General features: G+C 42.5%; 4 protein-coding genes across 4 annotated transcripts; 3 read left to right on the top strand and 1 right to left on the bottom strand.

Moving 5' to 3' along the window:
- Positions 1 to 3706: 3706 nt before the first annotated feature.
- LOC128712942 (uncharacterized) lies at positions 3707 to 5314 on the top strand. The gene is made up of 2 exons (XM_053807806.1): positions 3707 to 3829; positions 4991 to 5314. The coding sequence occupies exons 1-2, from the start codon at positions 3707 to 3709 to the stop codon at positions 5312 to 5314; spliced, it is 447 nt and encodes a 148-aa protein (XP_053663781.1).
- An 853-nt stretch (positions 5315 to 6167) lies between these two features.
- LOC128712940 (uncharacterized) lies at positions 6168 to 7023 on the top strand. The gene is made up of 5 exons (XM_053807805.1): positions 6168 to 6221; positions 6289 to 6333; positions 6408 to 6518; positions 6601 to 6874; positions 6965 to 7023. Exons 1-5 carry the CDS (start codon positions 6168 to 6170, stop codon positions 7021 to 7023), a joined length of 543 nt encoding a protein of 180 aa, XP_053663780.1.
- A 450-nt stretch (positions 7024 to 7473) lies between these two features.
- Positions 7474 to 8616, top strand: LOC128712939 (uncharacterized). Its single transcript, XM_053807804.1, has 5 exons — positions 7474 to 7530; positions 7611 to 7649; positions 7979 to 8089; positions 8163 to 8439; positions 8513 to 8616. Exons 1-5 carry the CDS (start codon positions 7474 to 7476, stop codon positions 8614 to 8616), a joined length of 588 nt encoding a protein of 195 aa, XP_053663779.1.
- A 1318-nt stretch (positions 8617 to 9934) lies between these two features.
- On the bottom strand, positions 9935 to 13847 carry LOC128711659 (probable cytochrome P450 301a1, mitochondrial). The gene is made up of 7 exons (XM_053806541.1): positions 13540 to 13847; positions 11876 to 12026; positions 11684 to 11796; positions 10874 to 11269; positions 10652 to 10817; positions 10332 to 10580; positions 9935 to 10261 (listed from the first exon to the last, which is right to left on the bottom strand). The coding sequence occupies exons 1-7, from the start codon at positions 13845 to 13847 to the stop codon at positions 9935 to 9937; spliced, it is 1710 nt and encodes a 569-aa protein (XP_053662516.1).
- Between the last annotated feature and the right edge of the window lie 4141 nt (positions 13848 to 17988).

Here is a 17988-nt window from a genome sequence, read left to right as displayed (position 1 = left end):
CGCTCCTTTGTCTCACGTATTTTAAACTATTTTCACAACTGTCGGTATTTTCACCTTTCCTTGGAAAATGATATTCTAAGATAAATTATTAATTATGTTCAATAGCTTCACATCAAATGATAAATTAATAATCTCTTTAATAAATTAAATAAAATAGAGTAGAGATTTCGGAATTTCAGGAGATCTTTCGAGCTAAGATCACCACTACACAATGTAGCCACCCGGAAAACCCGGAAACACACGTGAAATGAGCCATGCAGAATGTTTATCATGCATGAAGCACAGATAAATTATATTTCAAATGCATTACTCCAATGTGTGTAGCTAATTCAATGTCTCTGTAGCTAATTTAATATTTCCGTTTCACAAAATGTTTTTATTTTCATGTTTCGCTTGACCTCTGGTGCTGTTGGGAATTGTGCGGCAATTGAGAAGGATATCCTGCGAGATGTGGAAAACATACCGTCAAAGTGTAGCGCATTTGCACTACTGTTTCATGCATGTGTCATAGAACTTATCTCCATAAACTGTCCAGTTGAGCGGTGGAAAGCTACCGAGATTTGCAAAGAGGTTAAAGAGGGCATTTCGATGTGTAACTCATAAGGCAATAAGTACATAAAATGGTTCGTTTACAGTCAAAAGTGTGATGAAATCTCATACAGATGGTTTGTACCTTATTACGCTGTAAATGTCTTTAAGTGGTAGTAACATTTGTAGAGTTCTTTAGCAGATTTGTTCTTAAAGAAAAAAAAATTTAGATGGATTCAATTGTTTATTGCCATCATTTCTCACACTATAATCTAGTTTTAAGTGATGTTAAATAAACAATACAAATAAAACTTATCCGATCATAAAATTAGCTGAATCTCTTCCACACGTGACATGACATATTGCTTCTGGTCAATAGTTTCTGCTGGATGGGCCAGAGCACGTTGCATTGATCACGATGCTTTCAATGTGGTTTCTCACCACATCCTGCGATCTTTCGATGATCAACCGTAGCCCTATAAATGAATTAACCATTTCGACACGTAAAACCAGTTGATGCACCATTCTCAACAACGGAGCTCATCATGCAACACCACCGAGTGCATCATCAGCGGGTATTGCTGTCGATCGGTTTTCTGTTGCTGGGATATGCGAGTGACTGGCAAACTCTAGCTGATGATTGTATTGAGCTAAACGTTTATGTAAGTTGTACGTAACAACTCGATAAGGAAGAACAGAGCGTAATGCTTTTCAATCTACTCAGGCTTCGAAGGTTGCAACCTGCTGCAAGCATGAAGCATTCATGGATTCGGACACATTTGCAAACTGCTTCAAAACAATGGATTCCCAAGCCCCTGACAGAGACATGCAGTCAGTGGTGGTAAGTTGATGGAACGGAACATGAATACATCTGTCTGGTGAAACATTCTTCAATTCCAGTGTGCTTTTGACTGTGCGTACCGGCAAATGGGTTTGTTGCATGGTGAGGATGATATCGATGTAGAAAACATCAGCAAGTTCCAGGCCAGGTACGATGAGGCTTATCAGCAAGCGATTGCGAATGCCGTCGATCACTGTGTCGCAAACAAAACCAACATTAGACAGCAGGCGGATCTGGTCCAGACCACATGCAGCTCATTTGCTGTTAAGTTTCATTCGTGCGTAGTGATGCAGGTGGTACTAAACTGTCCCGCTGAGCGATGGAATGATAGTACGATCTGTGAGAAGGTAAAGGGTGGCACTCCGATTTGTAACGCACCCGTTGGAGTTTGAAATGTGAAAATGTAATTTTTGATCGATATGATGAATATGAATCACTTTGAATCTCCCAAAAATAAATATAATACTAAAGTCGAATGTGTAAAAAACATTTATTTTAATAGTGTGAACATGTGTAATAATAGATTTAACCACCCAGCGCGATTACAATTGGACTGTAATGAATGAACCACAAACATATCAACCCCCAAAGTTATCAAGTTAATACCAATATTATTATTTATTTATTTATGCATTTATTTATTTATTTATTTATTTCAAGTATTACGGTCTGTTGCCGTATTGGCTGCCTGGATTCGGCACGTGCCCATTAACATATGGTCCCTGCGATCGTTTGGTGATCAAGCCGTATCCCTATAAAAGAACTAAACAGTACAAACCGTGACATCAGTTGCAGCACTGCACTCAATAAACGAGCTCATCATGTATCACTGTCGAGCGCTGCATTTGATCGGTGTTCTGTCGTTGGTTTTGTTTCCGAGTGACTGGAAAACTTTAGCTGGTGATTGTATTGACCCAAAGGTTCATAAAAGTTCTACGTAACAGCTCAATAGGCAAGGATAAAAGTTAATGCTTTAAATCTATCCAGACTAATAAGGTCGCCATCTGTTGCAAGCATGAAGCGATCATGGATCCGGGCACAACAGAAACCTGCTTCCAAAACGTTGCAATCCGAAACCCTGAAAATGACATACAGTCAGTGGTGGTAAGTTGATAGAACGACAGTGAATACGTTTATCGGACGAAACTAGCTTCAATTTCCATTTCCCATAGTGTGCTTTTGACTGTGCGTACCGGAAAATGGGGTTCCTGCAAGGACAGGATGCGGTTGATGCAGAAAACTTCAACACATATCACGCTGTGTACGATGAGGATTATCAGGAAGCGATTGCGAACGCTGTGGATTACTGTGTTTCAATACAAGACAAGATTAAACAGAAGGCGGATCAGGTGCGAACCACATGCAGCGCATTTGCTCTTAAGTTTCAATCGTGCGTGATAATACAGGTGGTTAGTAACTGTCCCGCTGGTCGATGGAATAACAATCCGATGTGTGTGAAGATAAGGGGTGGTACTCCAATATGTCAATCGTAACGGAGTTCAAATTTTTGTGGAGTTAAAAAAAAACAGATTTTTTGTTGTGTTTCATTCTATGAGAATTCTATTTAATTTATAGTAAAAAAAAACAATTGTCTATTTTTTCTGTTCAATAAAACTCGCTCCTTTGTCTCACGAATTTTAAACTATTTTCACAACTGTCGGTATTCTCACCTTTCCTTGGATAATGATATTCTAAGATAAATTATTAAGATTAATTATGTTGAATAGCTTCACTTCAAATGAGAACGCTCTAATAAATTAAATTAAATATATTAGAGCTTTTGGAATTTCAGGAGATCTTTGGATCAGGAGAGGTTCGGAAGATCACTGGACTAAGAGTAAGATCACCACTACGCAATGTAGCCACCCGGAAAACCCGGAAACACACGTGAAATGAGCCATGCAGAATGTTTATCATGCATGAAGCACAGATAAATTATATTTCAAATGCATTACTCCAATGTGTGTAGCTAATTCAATGTCTCTGTAGCTAATTTAGTATTTCCGTTTCACTAAATGTTTTATTTTTCATGTTTCGGTTTGACTATATTAGACCGCTTTGGAAGTGGTAAATGTAGTCACCTACTTTGATAATGAGCAATTCTGTACTTGTCATTCTTACCGCTTTTTTACTGATAAATGCAATCCCCAATAGTAAGGTAAATGAGTTCACAATGAATATAAAATTCTAACATTAACTGAAGTAATCAAATTGCTTCGTTTTTTGATCGTTAAAGTCATCATCGAAATGCATTACCCAGCGACAGGTATGTTGGTATGATTGTTTGAGACGTAGGACACATTGAAGCAACCACTTCTTTCGTTCGCTTATTCCATCATGCAGCAAGTGGAAATTCCCAACTGCTGTCAGATGGAGCCACTGGCGCCGGAACACTTGTTGACGAAATGTGAAGAACTGGTAGCAGCCGATAGTAATCCCGGAACAGATATGTACGATGTGGTAAGTGAAGTTGGTTTTTTTTTGTTGCGAATGTAATAATCTTACGACAGTTAGTTGCCACTGCCAGTGCTTGCAGAAGTGTGTGTTTCAGGAGCTGGGAGCGATAGACGGGTTTGAAGCACACCTTGAGAAACTCTACCCACTGGTCGGGGCGTATCCAGTCGATTATCGCAACGCGGTACATATGGCGATCGATCAGTGCAGTAAGCTGGTGCGCAAATTGAAAGCTAGGATCGAACAGATACGCTCCCAGTGCGAATTTGTCGGTGTTTTTGTCGATCGTTGCTTGAGAATGTTAATACACGAAAACTGTCCAACGACTCGCTGGAGGGCCAGTATGGTTTGCGCTAAGGTTAGGCAAGGTGTTCCTTATTGTTCAGATTAAGAGTATTAATTAAACCTTTATAGCAAAACATGCGAAAAAGAAAGCTGAACGGAAAATGAAACACAATTTATTATTTATTGTACCAAAATAAAGAACTTGTAATTCACAGATTAACTCTTAAAAGTGTCTAGGTTTCTCTTTAGCTAACGGATGGAGCTTGTGCATAACATGGAAAGAAAAAAGTCAATAAAAAGCAAATCATATTTAAATTACATGTTCCTAATTAAGTTAACAGTATCGTGATAAAATTCCCTCTGCATTCGACACACAAAAAATAGCACGTGTCGAATCATATTTCCTGCTTTTGGATCGTATATTTACCACGCCTGTAGCTTAGTAAGAAGCGAGTGTAGACTAAAGCGTTTCTGACTCAACATGGTTTCAACAACAACTTTCCTTGCTTTGGCCTATTTTACTTCGATAAACATTTGTGTGGTAATTATAAGACTTTCGAACCATTTTTGGAAAATATGTGATGATTAACTAATTTATTTGAAGGTTTCCACTGAGTGCATCTCAAAGAGACAGGTAAGTGGACACTTTTATAGCGAAGTGATTGGATCATTGTTTCCTCCTGCAATCTCCGCAGCAAACGGAACTCGCAGTCTGTTGCCAGATAGAGGAATTTATTCCACGAAACATTCGAACCAAATGCCAAGAAAAGGCTGCCGCTCATCACAATCCTGGATCAAATTCGTATGACGAGGTAAATGAGTGTTTAGACAATTCTTTCCCATTTCTAATTGTTTGTCACTTTTTTGTGTGTGTCCACACAGTGTCTGAAGCAATGTATATTTGAGGAGCTGGGTGCCATTGATGGCTACGAGATGCATCTGGAAATGCTTTACCCGGTAATGGAAAGCTTTCCCGTTGACTATCGGCAAGCGGTACGTTTAGCGATCGATGAGTGCAATGGAAGGTTGCAGCACATCCAGAAACATAAACCGAAACGATGTCAACAGTGTGAAGAACAGTGTCCAATGCTTGGGCAACAGGTGGAGAGGTGTTTGGAGGCGGCCACTTACAACAATTGTCCCATTTCTCGGTGGAGAGCTAGTACAGCCTGCAACAAGGTACGCCGGAAAGTTCCGTTCTGTTGAGCTCAGTGTAATAGTTATGATGGTTTTGGGAGAACAATGTTCCAATGCAACTAAAGACAGGCGGAATTTGAGAGGAGATTTCATGTTTTACTTCGCTACAGACAGGCAAATAGCGAAAAATGTTCTGTACATCACATAACGCAAACGTATTTCGACATCTTTAACAAACGTATAGCAATATTTCAAATAAATCACTAAACAAGAATTGTTCAATTGTGATGCTCACTTAAGGTTCGACCAAATTTGGTCAATACATGTATTCGACATCAGGTGCATTGGATCTCTGGCACAATACAAACGTCAACGGAAGGCGACGGTTAGAATTTGTCGAGATGGTCCTTCTTCTTCATCGCCATAACAACCTCAAGAGGACTAGACCAGCCATTTGCTTTCATTGATTTTTATTAACCCGTAGCGGGATATTCAGTTCTTTTTAGAGAGGATTGGTTCTGATGGGATTTTGGGCGGGTCTTGTCGTGTGAAGACCGGCTCCACTGCCATTACACCACTACGTACTAAAAAGTACTAAAAAGCTAAAGTACTAAAGCGAAAGTACTAAAAAAATAAAGCCTAAATAATGTACAACCAACTGTGTGGCTTTCATAAGCCGATCTTAAACGCTCAGATTACGAATGACGAATGGGACAAAAACAAGCGGAAGATCTTTTCAGTCACGCTACTTATCGGTAGGCATCGGACCATGCCATGCGGATTGACAATAATGTGTCACCTACAAAAGGTTTGGTACAATGTGGCGCTATAAAACAGGAACCCAGAGGCAGCTTGAAGCGTACTATTGCTGTGGCAATTCGATCGAGCGTTGAAACTTACACAGAGTCAGTTCATTCTAGCGATGGGTTCGGTGAAGTGTTGCATGATTCTTTTTGCCTTTCTTGGATGCATTGTGGTGAGTATTGCTTTGAAAAACCCAACCGAGGTGTGTAAACACGTGATTGAAATGGTTATTTTCTTAGTCGTTCGCCAGCGCCGATCCGGACTGTGAGAATTTGAAGGATAGGGTAAGATTGGACAGCTAAGCTATTTGGTGTTTGTTTTCCATTTGTAACCATTTTCCTGGTACTAATTAACACAGCGTGATGAAATGGATCAGTGCTGCCAGGCTGAGAAAATTATCTCACTGAAGGATGCGGACGATTGCTCTACCGTTGCCGACGACGCTTCCCATCCGCATGAGAAAATGATGGTAAGATGGTTGATCCTTTCCGAACATAAAGTGCCCGTATTACCACTAACACTAATATTGGAAAATGTCTACTCCTCCACAGTGTACACTCCAGTGTAAGATGCAGTCACTTGGGTTGATAAACGGTGACGATATCGTGCAGGAGAAGGTCATGGAGTACGTGGAACGGTTGGAAGGTGGTTGGAAGGATACAGCGAAGGACATCGCCACCAACTGTATTACAATGATCGCGGGCATAAAAACGAAGATGCAGGACCATGGGCACGATACGAAATGTTCACCTATTAGTGGATTTTTCCTCATGTGTCTTATGAAAAACACCTTTACCCAGTGTCCGGCTGACAAGTGGCACAGCAGTGAGTTGAGGTTTTTCGACGGAAATGTCAACTATCTGTGGCTAATGCTTGGTTTTGTCTGTATTTTCATGTATTTATCCATTCCATCAGCAAGCTTCTGCGACAAAATTAAGAACGGTGAATGCGCCCCAAACCGTTTTGAAAACTAAAAGGTGATACCGGTGATGGAGAATCATTACAAGTGCATTCGACGATTTCGTTAATAGTGAACATGTAAATTCCAATAAAAGCAACTCGCATATGAATATTTGCGTTGTTGTTTGTTTAGTAAAATTTCACTCCGAAAACAGTGTGAGAGTGTTGCAGGTATTGTAGTGCAATAAAGTTATATCGGCACGTTTGGCATTACATCCGTCAGCAAAGCGCCCATCGCATACTTTTGATGTCATTGCGATACTCATCGGCAGCACGTGCCCACGTTTTATCGATCACACGATCGGGAACATTAATTGCCGGTCACACTGTAATTACTGACAACCCGGTAGCGTTAGTTGCACTTTCTGCAATCGTAAAAACAGATCCATTTTCCCACCATTTCCGGCCACGGAAGTGTAGAAAAAGATGCAGTTCATTAGCGTTTGGAGTTCAGTGGCGAAAAAATGCATTCGACTGCCCTTGGGCGAGTTTGTTCACTAGTGGTTATTGCTCTCATTCAGGTTATACGCAGGTTCTATCAACATACGCGGATGGTAAAGTGTTGTTTGTTTGGTAATTTGTGCCATTTTGTCTTTCTCAGGTATTTGCCATAGTAGACTTCAACTTCGATGACGATCCTGTAAGTAGTTAATTAAAAATAATTTTTATTGAAGCAAATTTAGTTTCGGTTCAAAACAATCATTAAAGAACAACGCAAACAGTTTGAAATAACATAACATACAGGAACAAAAAGAATAACGTTATCGAAGCGTTACGCGTGTATACGCCTGAAAGTATGCAATCAGTGTTTCATTTTCTTTTATGCCGTGTAGGTTTACGGGCTGGGGAAAAAAAATAAATTCTACTAAAAATCTCTTAACAATTTATAAAAATGTTATCAAATATGCTGAAAATGACATATTTTAGTATAAGATTAATCAGTCTTTAATAATAAACATCTCCTTACAGAAATCTGATGCACAGTTCTGCTGCATGGTGGAGCACACGTTTCCACAGGAACCGTTTCGTACGTGCTACGAGCAGCACAAAAATTCTCCCGATAATAATGAAACGGCCTGGGTACGATCACGACCACCCACTCCGAACATAAAACATTTTTAAACCCTCCGCTCCAAATCCGCTTACTTTCTAGTGCATTCATCAGTGCTACTACAATGCGATCGGAATGTTTTCCAATGGTGACAAACTTGAGATAGACAACTATCTGCAGTACAAGGACAGCCTGGATGCAGCGCGGCAAGATCCATTTACCTTTGCGCTAGCGGTTTGCGTAAAGCTTACGATCAAGCTGATCAAGCATTTTGCGGCTAGTGGAAAGGAACTGCCATGCAGTCCCATCCCTTACCTGTTCAACCGCTGCTTGATGGAGGTTGACATGGTAAACTGTCCACTAGATCAGTGGCTAAACTGTGAGCATGCGAACGGAACGCTCTTCAATCAATGTAGAATAATGATTGCTTTTTGTGCACATTTTACTTCCAGCTACTTTTTGTGATGCATTGACGAAGAAAATAAAGTCAAAGTACGGTGAGGGTATAAGGTACGATGAGGTGAAAAGAACTAGTGGAAATCCTTCAGACAGATAAAAAAAAACGAATATTGTCCCAGTGAGCACACAAATGTGGCACGCGAGAATAATAAACCATGTAATGCGTTATAAACAAATAATAAAAAAAAACTAGTGAAATGACTGTTGAGTTTCAATTTAACGCAGCGATTGGTTTTTTTCTTCTTTTTAATCATAAAAATGGGCTGGTATTGCAATTGAATTGCTTATGTGTGTCAGTGTGAAGCATTGAACTGAATTAGATTAATTTTATTATTTCCATTTTATTTGAGAAGTTCATCGAAAAAAAACCATCACTATTTTTTTTGTCCCATACTGCTGGACGTATTGTGTTGCGAGTGTTCCACAAAAATCTATCGCCATCTGCCTTTCATTCACCATTAGTCCAGCACCCTGCACAGTTGCTGCGCAATGGTGCCACATCAACGGACAGTCTGCCATTTTGGCCATGAATTGCTGTTGGTTTTACTGCTAACGTTAGCGCTCTGCTTTAGTGACGCATTTCCTTCCAACACCGAAACACAGTCGTTTGTAAATTGCAATCAACCCCCATTGGAGGCGGTAAGTAGGTTCTATTGGCGATAGAAGCAGCAATAGGGAGTTTATTCAATAGTGTTTGTGATTGGATTTCAAGCATCCCAAAGACTGCTGCCGACTACCATCTCTGATCGATGAGGAACTTCTTCGAAACTGCAAGAATCTGCACGGCGGAGAACCGCTTCAGCGTACGTTAATACATGAACGAGGCAAGGTGAGTTTTGCAGGTCTTCTTTTCAAAGTTCGAGGGTTGAACTGGACGATAAGTTTAGCTCTTCCTATTTTATAGTGCTTTGTAGAGTGTGCCCTAAACGCCACCGGAACGCTGGTAAATGGTGTGCTGGATCAGGCAAAGATATTGCACATCATCTTGACGGCCATACAGAACGATCCAGGCGTACTGCAATTGTTCCAAGGAAACGTGCTGCAATGTGTGCAGGAAGCTACGGCTAATGGTTTTCAGCAGGTTTCGGCGTCAGGGTGCAACAAACTTGGCGTAGATTTTGTGGGATGTATGAACATTAGAAACTTTTTGGTAAGCATCACCGGTAGATACAATTCGTGCAGTGGCTTTGATCGAAATCCTCTTGCAGAATTGCCCCCAGCACATCTGGAGCAACAGTGCGCAGTGTAACAGCTTACGGCAGTACATTCTACAGTGTCCCCAACCATTCTAGAGACTCGCGCACTCAGACATTCTTCAATTCTTCCGTTCAAACAGTTTATTAAAATAGCTTTATATGTAAAAAAAAAAAAAAAACCTAACCTCCTCCTCACCCAAGTGACCTCATGATGCTACTTCAATCTTCTCGCGGTGTCATCTTAAACTTCAGCGCACCTTCGGGCGCGTACATAAACGTCACCTCGTAGTTCAACGGTTTGTGGTGGTACTCGAGCTTGAACGAACGCAACAGCTTCGCCAGCAGTATTTGCATCTCCAGGTCGGCAAACCGGCGGCCAAGACACATGCGCGCCCCGTAACCGTACGGGAGCGACGCGAACGGATGTAGCTGATCGCCGGAACCACCCTGGGCCGGCTTTAGCCAGCGTTCCGGCTTGAACCGTTGTGCATCGGACACGTACTCTTCCATCGTGCCGAGGACTAGATTCGGAAACACACACTGCACCTGCAAGGTCGATGAGAGAGCGTGTGAGCGGTTAGCGGATTTATCCCCATGGTCGAAACGCAATTCGTACCCCCTTCGGAATCCGGTAGCCACAGATGACGGTGTCCTCCTGGAGCGTGCGCCCGTTGCCAATGACGGTACTGTACACCCGCAGCACCTCCTTGATAAATGCCTTCAGGTAGTGGGCCTGATCGAGCAGCTGGATCGTGAGCGGTGTCTTCGGATCCGGTATGAGTCGCTTCAGTTCTTCGTACAGTTTCTGCTGCTCCGCTGGCCGTGTCGCGAGTTGGTACAGAATCGAACAGACGGCCATGGAAATCTGAAATGGGAAAAGGAAACGCATTGAAGTATTTCGCTGTGCCACTAAAGTTCCTGACCGTGCGATCTTACCGTATCAATCCCAACTAGAATCAAATCAAGCGCCATTACAACGGCAAGCTTTTCGTCCTTCTCACTCTTGATGACACGTTCCAGCAACGAAGGCTCTCCGTCCAAGGCACGGCCCTCGTTCATCTTCATCCGCTGGGTGGCATTTTTGATGTACTTCATGCAAATTCTATCAATAAAAGTGTCATGAGTTTCGCATCCAATTCGCCGGCAGCAGTTACTCACTTCACGAAGTAGTCCATGTTGCTGACATACTTATACCAGACGGGCGTTGGGAAGTAGCGCCAGTACGGTGCCTTCAGCTCAAGCGTAGCCACGTTCCGCAGCGCATACTTGGCCGCATTGATGATCTGCTGCGGTTCCGATTTCGGATCCAGGTTCGGTTCCAGGCAGCCGAGCCGGGTATCGAGTGCCACCAGGCCGATACACTCGAGTGACCATTTGTGGATCTCGTTGTCGAAATCGTCCGGTAGCTCCTGCCGATCGTCTAGCAACTGCTGACACCGGTCGATGAACTCCTCTGTCACCTGCTCGAGAGGAGACACGTACCGGCGGACGGTTGACAGCTGAAGGACCGGTTTTTGGACGCGTGAACGAAACTCGCGCCACGGTTCGCCGTGACTGTGAGTGGAGAGCAAACAAATGGCGTTGAGTTAGATTTGCCGTACCGTGCCGCTTAAAGAACGCGATCTACGACGTTGACCTATTGTAGTTCTGTTCCCTGGTAAAACGAACTTAAAGCGACTAATTGCTGGATATTGGAGACCCCTTCTGAACCCATTTCTTAACTCTGCACATCTCTTTTGCTTCCTAGTGGCATTTGTTTTCCCACGAGTACCACTTGCAGAGACTCATTAATCTGAGTAATGTGTCGCCGCAGAGGACTAATTAAAACAAAGATTAACTCATCCGGGCTATAAAGCTGCGACGATTTCACCACGATGAATTGTACCTTAATTGCTCACCATTGCATCACATCCGAACCTTTCCTTTTCCCGCTTCTTTAGCTAGAAAACAACTCAATCCTCTACTTACACTCCAACGACACCGGGAAGATCGCCGAAGAAGTCTTTCCGCAGCTCGCTCTTGTACTTCACCAGGCTGGGCATCGATGGTCGGAACGGTGTTGGGCCCTCGTTGCGGTACACCTGTGTCGGGAAATGAATAAGCACGCCAAATGTCACACCCATCCACAAAACATCAGCCGGGCGACCGTTCCTGCCTTACCTTCTCGATTTCGTCACAGTCGTACACGAACAGCAGATCCGGACGGCCGATCAATCCTCCGAGGCGCACGATGCGACCGTAATCACGGTGTAGCAGGAACGATATCATCGCCACATCCGATATCTTGTACTGGCCGATGATGGGGAAAACGCTGCAAAACGGCAACGCAAGAGGCAAAGTGGTTCGGTGAAAATAATGTGAAAATGGGCCACCGCCAATGGGCGCTTTCGATCGTACGGTTGTGTGCTTTTCGTGGCGAGCGTTGAATATCTGCAATCCATTGCCCACACACAGCAACACGATGCAAAACGCTTGGGCAAACTGATTGCCCAGTCTTTACAGATGTCCCAGCGTTTGGCGGTGGCTAATGGCCCGTTAAAACAAGCGCTTGCCGCGAGTGATATGGGCAGAACGGGAGGATGCAACTGGTAATCGACACGTGCGGCTTTGATACTGCAAGCTGCTTGCAACGCTTGCCAAACTACCATTTGCATTATGACAGCGAACGAACAAATCAATTTTGATTCGAGTTGAAGCAAGGCGTCTGATGTAAGATGATGATTCGAAAAAAATACAAAGGAAAACAGGTGTGTTCAGCGCATTCCGCTCAAAGGGGAAATTAAATAAACAAATCATAACGAATATGAGATGAAAAAGTGAAACATGAAACATGAAAATGAATTTAAATTCAATAATATTACTTCACAAAACTTTTTTCTTTACAACACGATCAAGCTCGATACAACGTAATGAAAATTCACATTAATTCTTGGACATTTAAAAAGGGAAGTAATGTAAAAAGTAACATCAAAACAGAGAGAGAGAAAAAAAACAGATCAAGATCACAAAACAAAGCAACAAAATAGACAACTACGTACTTATTAATCACGTTTTTCTTGCACTCAATTTTTTCTCAAGGTTCCTCTCCGTATCGAAACAAGTCTAATGATCTTTTGATGGCTGGTAAATTGCGCATAAATGGCGCATGTTTATAGAGGTACAGGACAAAAAAGGGTGATGTATTAACCGTATCAAGAACTGGTTATTAGGGTATCTATTTTTAGCATAATTTTCCTTTCATTACTCTCCCGTGGAATTCAAATTCTCATAATAAAACAGTAGAAATTGAAATAATATCATCTCATCTCAGTAAATGCGTGATAATGCAAATAAGCCACACAGCTTTCGGGGTCTTCAACCTTTTTATCATAAAAAGTGCCGTTTCGTCCACCGGTAAATTGAGTAACGTACTTGGCAGCATCCAATTTATCACACTAGACAACAAATTCTATGATTGAATGCTGTTGACGGTACAAATGGTAGCTGTCATTAATCAAAAGTTGGGGGCGATTACTGCCCGTTTTGGGGGGAGAGAAAACTATATTCTCTTCTCGCTTCTCGTTGAAAGTTTGAGAGTGATTTAAATGTTAAAGATATTAAAGCTCAACGAAACGCGTCATTCTGAAAGGAACTCTTTTGGAACTAGAATTCCTTTTGCTATTTAGCTTCACATTTCGATCTTGTGCGATTGACGCAAAAACAAATACGATCGCCCATAGCTTCGCTTGTGACGTCAATGCTACTATTCGAAGCATAAAATTCCCACCCATTTAAACCTGTTCCCACAAGAAAGGAACCGAGGACAGAAACACCCAGAAACTTACCGCCAGGTGTTGCCCAGTATTGGCAACGGTTTCGGTCCGGGCACTTCCGAGTAGGGCCGCGCATCTTCCAGCCGGATTGTGTTGCGCGTGCTGCTGGTCGGTTGTGGCTGGGCAACGTCCGCATCGTTCAGCGCTTCGACCAGATGCGGACAGGAAGCGGTCGAGTGTGTGTGGCGGATCGGTCGGTCTGTGCTGCTGCATCGGATCTGTTGCCGCTGTCGCTGGAGCTGCACCGTCGGCCTTGGCTGGGTGACCGTCCGGACCGTCACAGTCAGCTCACGTATTAATCGTTGCCGGGTGTGGTTCATTTTTATTTGTTTTAGATTTCGAACAGACACCACCAGACGCAAAACTTGTCGGTGTTTTCACTATGCTACACTCGATCACTGCTGAACCTAACCTGCCGGTTTCAGTTCGTGCTCTTGACTGGTGCTCCGGGCCAACCTTCCGAACGGGAAGCTAGTTTTCTAATCGTCACACGAGTGGAATGGCAAAACATGAAACTGGTTTGAAAGATGAGCACACGAAACAGACTAGTGAGGTGCTTCTATAGCGAAGTTTGGCTTGTTTCAGTCGGTCGGGTCATCCGGCGATGCTATAATCTTGATCCGAACGGTAATGTGACGGGGTGTTTTTTTGTCCATTCCAAGCGCAATAACCTTGGACTGCATATGCTGACGTGATCGTTATTTAACTCGCAAAACATTCGATTTTATACACACACGCTGGCAAATGAGTTGTACTGTTTTTTTGTAGTGTTAAGTGCCACTAATCAACTAATCAACTTAGCGTACATGTAATGTTTGGTTCATGTTCAAATGATTATTAATTAGCTTGTATCACGTCTTGGGCAATGATGTTGGAGGTGTTGGAAATTTGGATTATTGATTATTAGCATACTGCTTAAGGCAAATCGATCGTGTAAACCATCTCCATTCGGAACATTGTAACCTTAGGTTGAAGCTATTTTAAGGTGTTTCTTTAAATTACAAACCCAATCAATCAACAGTCAACAATGGCTAGTAAGTTGAGTTGGCTCTTCTTTGGGGCTCATTTCATAATAGTTCGCAGCTTACAGATGAATCTCAGTCGCACATATAACATCTGAATACATAGTTACATTGAGAACTTGTATATGTTTTATCTGTCACTGTTTAATTATTCAATCTGCAGACTTCGTATGCGTGGAAGTTCCATGCTGTACATTAGACTCCATGAGCATGTCAAGAGCGGGGTGTCATTAGAATGACACCGGACAACCACAATCCATAAATGTCATTTAAACTATCCAATGGTCACAAAAAGGCATTAGCAGTTTGATGAAGTCAATTCTTAACAATTTAAAATTAAAACAAAATTTAAGTTTTCTTTTGTTTGTTAAAAAAATAAATTAAAAATAAATGTTTTGTTTGACAATTTAAAACAGATTTTCATTAATGTTTAAGAACCTCAATATCTGATATAAAATAATAGAAACAAGATGTTATTACTTTTGTCTAATATAAGTAAAACTATCGTTGTTCTTGATGAATATTTTGAGAAGAATAATTTTACATGGATCTTAAATGAGGAGTCATCCAAATCACAAGTTGACTCGTAAAAGATTCAAGAATTCTTAAAGACTTATCAAGCTTACTTATCACGACGACTTAAGACGTCGTAAAATAGCGCTGTGAATGAATTATTTCTCTAAAAAATCGTTATTTTAGTCAAGAAAAATAAAACAAATGCATCATGAAACATAATTTCTTTAAGATAGATGATTTTCTGAAGATCTTCGAGTTTCATAGGGTTCATGAATGCTCAAAAAGATTCATAGATTCGAGATTCAAAGTCATTCAAGCAGTTTAAAGACTCATTAACCTGTATCAGATGCATTCAGCACCAATCCGAACCTCGCAAATGGATTTCGAATTCAAATGTCGTTACCCCGTTCTAAACCGCGTATTGCGTATTTTAATCCAGCCAGCAGGCAACGCAGAGAGGGAGCGTTTTCTGTGGATGTGTTTGAGGATACGTGATAAAATTCGAAAACGCAACACATAGCAAACAGCGCTGATATCCAACGCTAACCAACGACTCGATGGTGTTGGTCCAAAGTGATCGTTTCTTCACAACGCACGATCGTAAAGCTTTCACCGACGCAATACGCTCGCAGGTGATCGGAATTTGCAAGGGCCTTCGGGGGGTGAACCGCTATCACTGGCAGAAGCATTTTTTTTTCGTAAGTTTGATGGAAAAAATTTGCCAACGCACGTATATTGTGTGGGTATTGACGTGTGTAAGCAAGAAGTTAGGGGCGGAAAGCCTGAATGTAACTAAATTTTCGTAAGAGGTGTTGGTGAAATATTTTGATATAAATAAAAAATTATTTTGCCTATGTGTTATCTACATAAAGTGATTCAAAAAAGATAGGTTGATAAATTGAATCGACGTTTTTCACACACTATTCCATGCTTCATTTCGCAAACCATACGATCAGCATCAGGTTAAGCAACGCTTTTGCGGGTTTCATGTAGGGTACAACATCAACCCTCTGTTGCATCACAACGTATGGGTAACATTCTAAGATTTCTGCTTACCACTGAAGCAATCTAGACGAATAAGTCTTCTGCGCAGGCTCCGCCGCAACAAGAGCATCGAAATGCTGTGCAATCGGTAGCCCCCCCATGAAGATTGGCTACCCGTTTGCCTTTTCGATTAAGTCAAGGTTAGCCAGCCAGTCGAACGAAAACCGTTGCGGCTGGTTTAAAACAATGCCAACACCACCGGGGCGACATCAACCGGTTCCGAGATGGGTTCGGTGTGGTGGTAAATGCCGTTGCTGGACGATTACGGGTTTGCTTCGGAAGATTGCAGTACGCAAGAAGCGTTCACATCCACGACAGGTGTCATTGTTTCACGATAATGCATATGTGTGTCGCACAATGCCGTGCGGCTGCTGTAGGTGGATCCCAAACAGTCAACCACTCCGGTACGGGTACACCTTGGGCGGGAACATTTCACGCACAGTCAAGGGTGGAACAATTGTGCTTTCAAGTGTCTCCCGTGTGGGCAACATCATTGCCCAAGACGTGATGAAGGCCGCCAACACTTCGAGCCGAGTGGCATCGTGAAGGGTTTTTGCCTTTCGAATGGAAGCGATCTCTCGATTTATCAAGCGTGTGTGGAAGGGAGCATGGGTAAAAAATGGCTGATCCATGCTTATTATGTGTGGCTGTGAAATATTGATTGCAAACATGAAGGAAGGAACTTTATCGCACGCGTTAGAGTACGAAGGAAGCCTCAGGTTTGATCACAAGAAGAAGCGAAGGCTGAGTGAAATCGTTTTTAAATAAAACTGTTTGAATAGCTAAACAGTGTTAAGCTAAAAGTGAGTCATAAATTAGATAACTCGCACAAAATTCTGATAACTTTAATTTGGACAATCCTTTCCTACTCTTTGTAGAAGCTATTTGCATCTTCCAGGCTCATATTGCGTGATCAGACTGCCATCAGTAGTTCTGGAAGGTGCGAATTGTTTCGGTCAACATTTGCGAATATTCTTCTGTCTGCGCTGCAGAACGCAAACTTCGCACGCAGCCAAGGTTAAAATCAGGAACATTAAATCCCCACGTTATCACCACAGCACACACATGAGAAATATAAAGTACAAACAAACGCCTGCATTTTGCTACAGGAAAGTGAATTCGGTGTCGGAGTTTGTGGGTTTCACTTTTTCGAGAAAATCTGCTGCCCATCGTTCGCCGTGTAGTGTTTCGGCGCACCACGATCGGCTGCTGCCACGTCTGCTGGCCCCCGAAACACCGACCGAGGGTTCATCTTCTTTGTGTGCAACACCGTACGCCGTTGCGTTAGAGATTTCACCAAGCGTCAGAGTTCACCCATTGGAGATGACCACTTTGCCAGGTGGATTGTTTGATCGGTCAGCAATCCCAACCCCTGATGCATGGTCATCACCACCACCACGGCACGGCCGAAGGAATATCTCAGCAAACACGAGTAAACACAGTGGGGTTTGGAATGTCAGCCCATTAGGGTGTGTTCGAAGATCATTCCTTTCCTTCGTCGCGTTGCGATCGATCGATCTGGAATCGAACCACCAGATGTGTCACACTCTTCATAAACTTCGTCACAAATTCGCATACTGGTAGGGCACTGAAGCTCGTCACAATTCACACCGGAGCACTGCTTTTTTGCTCAGTACTTTGACACACAAACCTTGACCTCGGTTTCACCGGAACCACGGCTTTACGATCGACAGAAAACGAGTTTTTTGCACCAAACGACCACAGCTCATTCTTCTCATGACACAATCTCAACAGCCGCGTTGCACATCGCCGTTCATTCATCAACCTTTTCCCATTCCACTTTGGAGGTCAGACAAAAGATGTGAACGAAACAGGCACGAAACCGTTTAATTCCAACGCGGCTGATGCGTTTGCGTGC

The sequence above is a fragment of the Anopheles marshallii genome, chromosome 3 (genome assembly GCF_943734725.1).
Source record: "Anopheles marshallii chromosome 3, idAnoMarsDA_429_01, whole genome shotgun sequence".
Lineage (NCBI taxonomy): Eukaryota > Metazoa > Arthropoda > Insecta > Diptera > Culicidae > Anopheles > Anopheles marshallii.
Note: the sequence above shows the minus strand (reverse complement) of the source record. Positions and strands in the feature narration are given on the sequence as shown.

Coding starts and splice junctions, on each gene's coding strand:
- LOC128712940 (XM_053807805.1), top strand. CDS start 6,168: ATGGGTTCGGTGAAGTGTTGCATGATTCTTTTTGCCTTTCTTGGATGC. Junction 6,334..6,407: donor GTGAGAATTTGAAGGATAGG/GTAAGATTGGAC, acceptor TAATTAACACAG/CGTGATGAAATGGATCAGTG. Junction 6,875..6,964: donor GGCTGACAAGTGGCACAGCA/GTGAGTTGAGGT, acceptor CCATTCCATCAG/CAAGCTTCTGCGACAAAATT.
- LOC128711659 (XM_053806541.1), bottom strand. CDS start 13,847: ATGAACCACACCCGGCAACGATTAATACGTGAGCTGACTGTGACGGTC. Junction 10,818..10,873: donor AACATGGACTACTTCGTGAA/GTGAGTAACTGC, acceptor TTTTATTGATAG/AATTTGCATGAAGTACATCA. Junction 10,581..10,651: donor TTCTAGTTGGGATTGATACG/GTAAGATCGCAC, acceptor TTCCCATTTCAG/ATTTCCATGGCCGTCTGTTC.
- LOC128712939 (XM_053807804.1), top strand. CDS start 7,474: ATGCATTCGACTGCCCTTGGGCGAGTTTGTTCACTAGTGGTTATTGCT. Junction 8,090..8,162: donor ATAATAATGAAACGGCCTGG/GTACGATCACGA, acceptor CTTACTTTCTAG/TGCATTCATCAGTGCTACTA. Junction 8,440..8,512: donor ACTAGATCAGTGGCTAAACT/GTGAGCATGCGA, acceptor TTTTACTTCCAG/CTACTTTTTGTGATGCATTG.
- LOC128712942 (XM_053807806.1), top strand. CDS start 3,707: ATGCAGCAAGTGGAAATTCCCAACTGCTGTCAGATGGAGCCACTGGCG. Junction 3,830..4,990: donor GAACAGATATGTACGATGTG/GTAAGTGAAGTT, acceptor GTGTCCACACAG/TGTCTGAAGCAATGTATATT.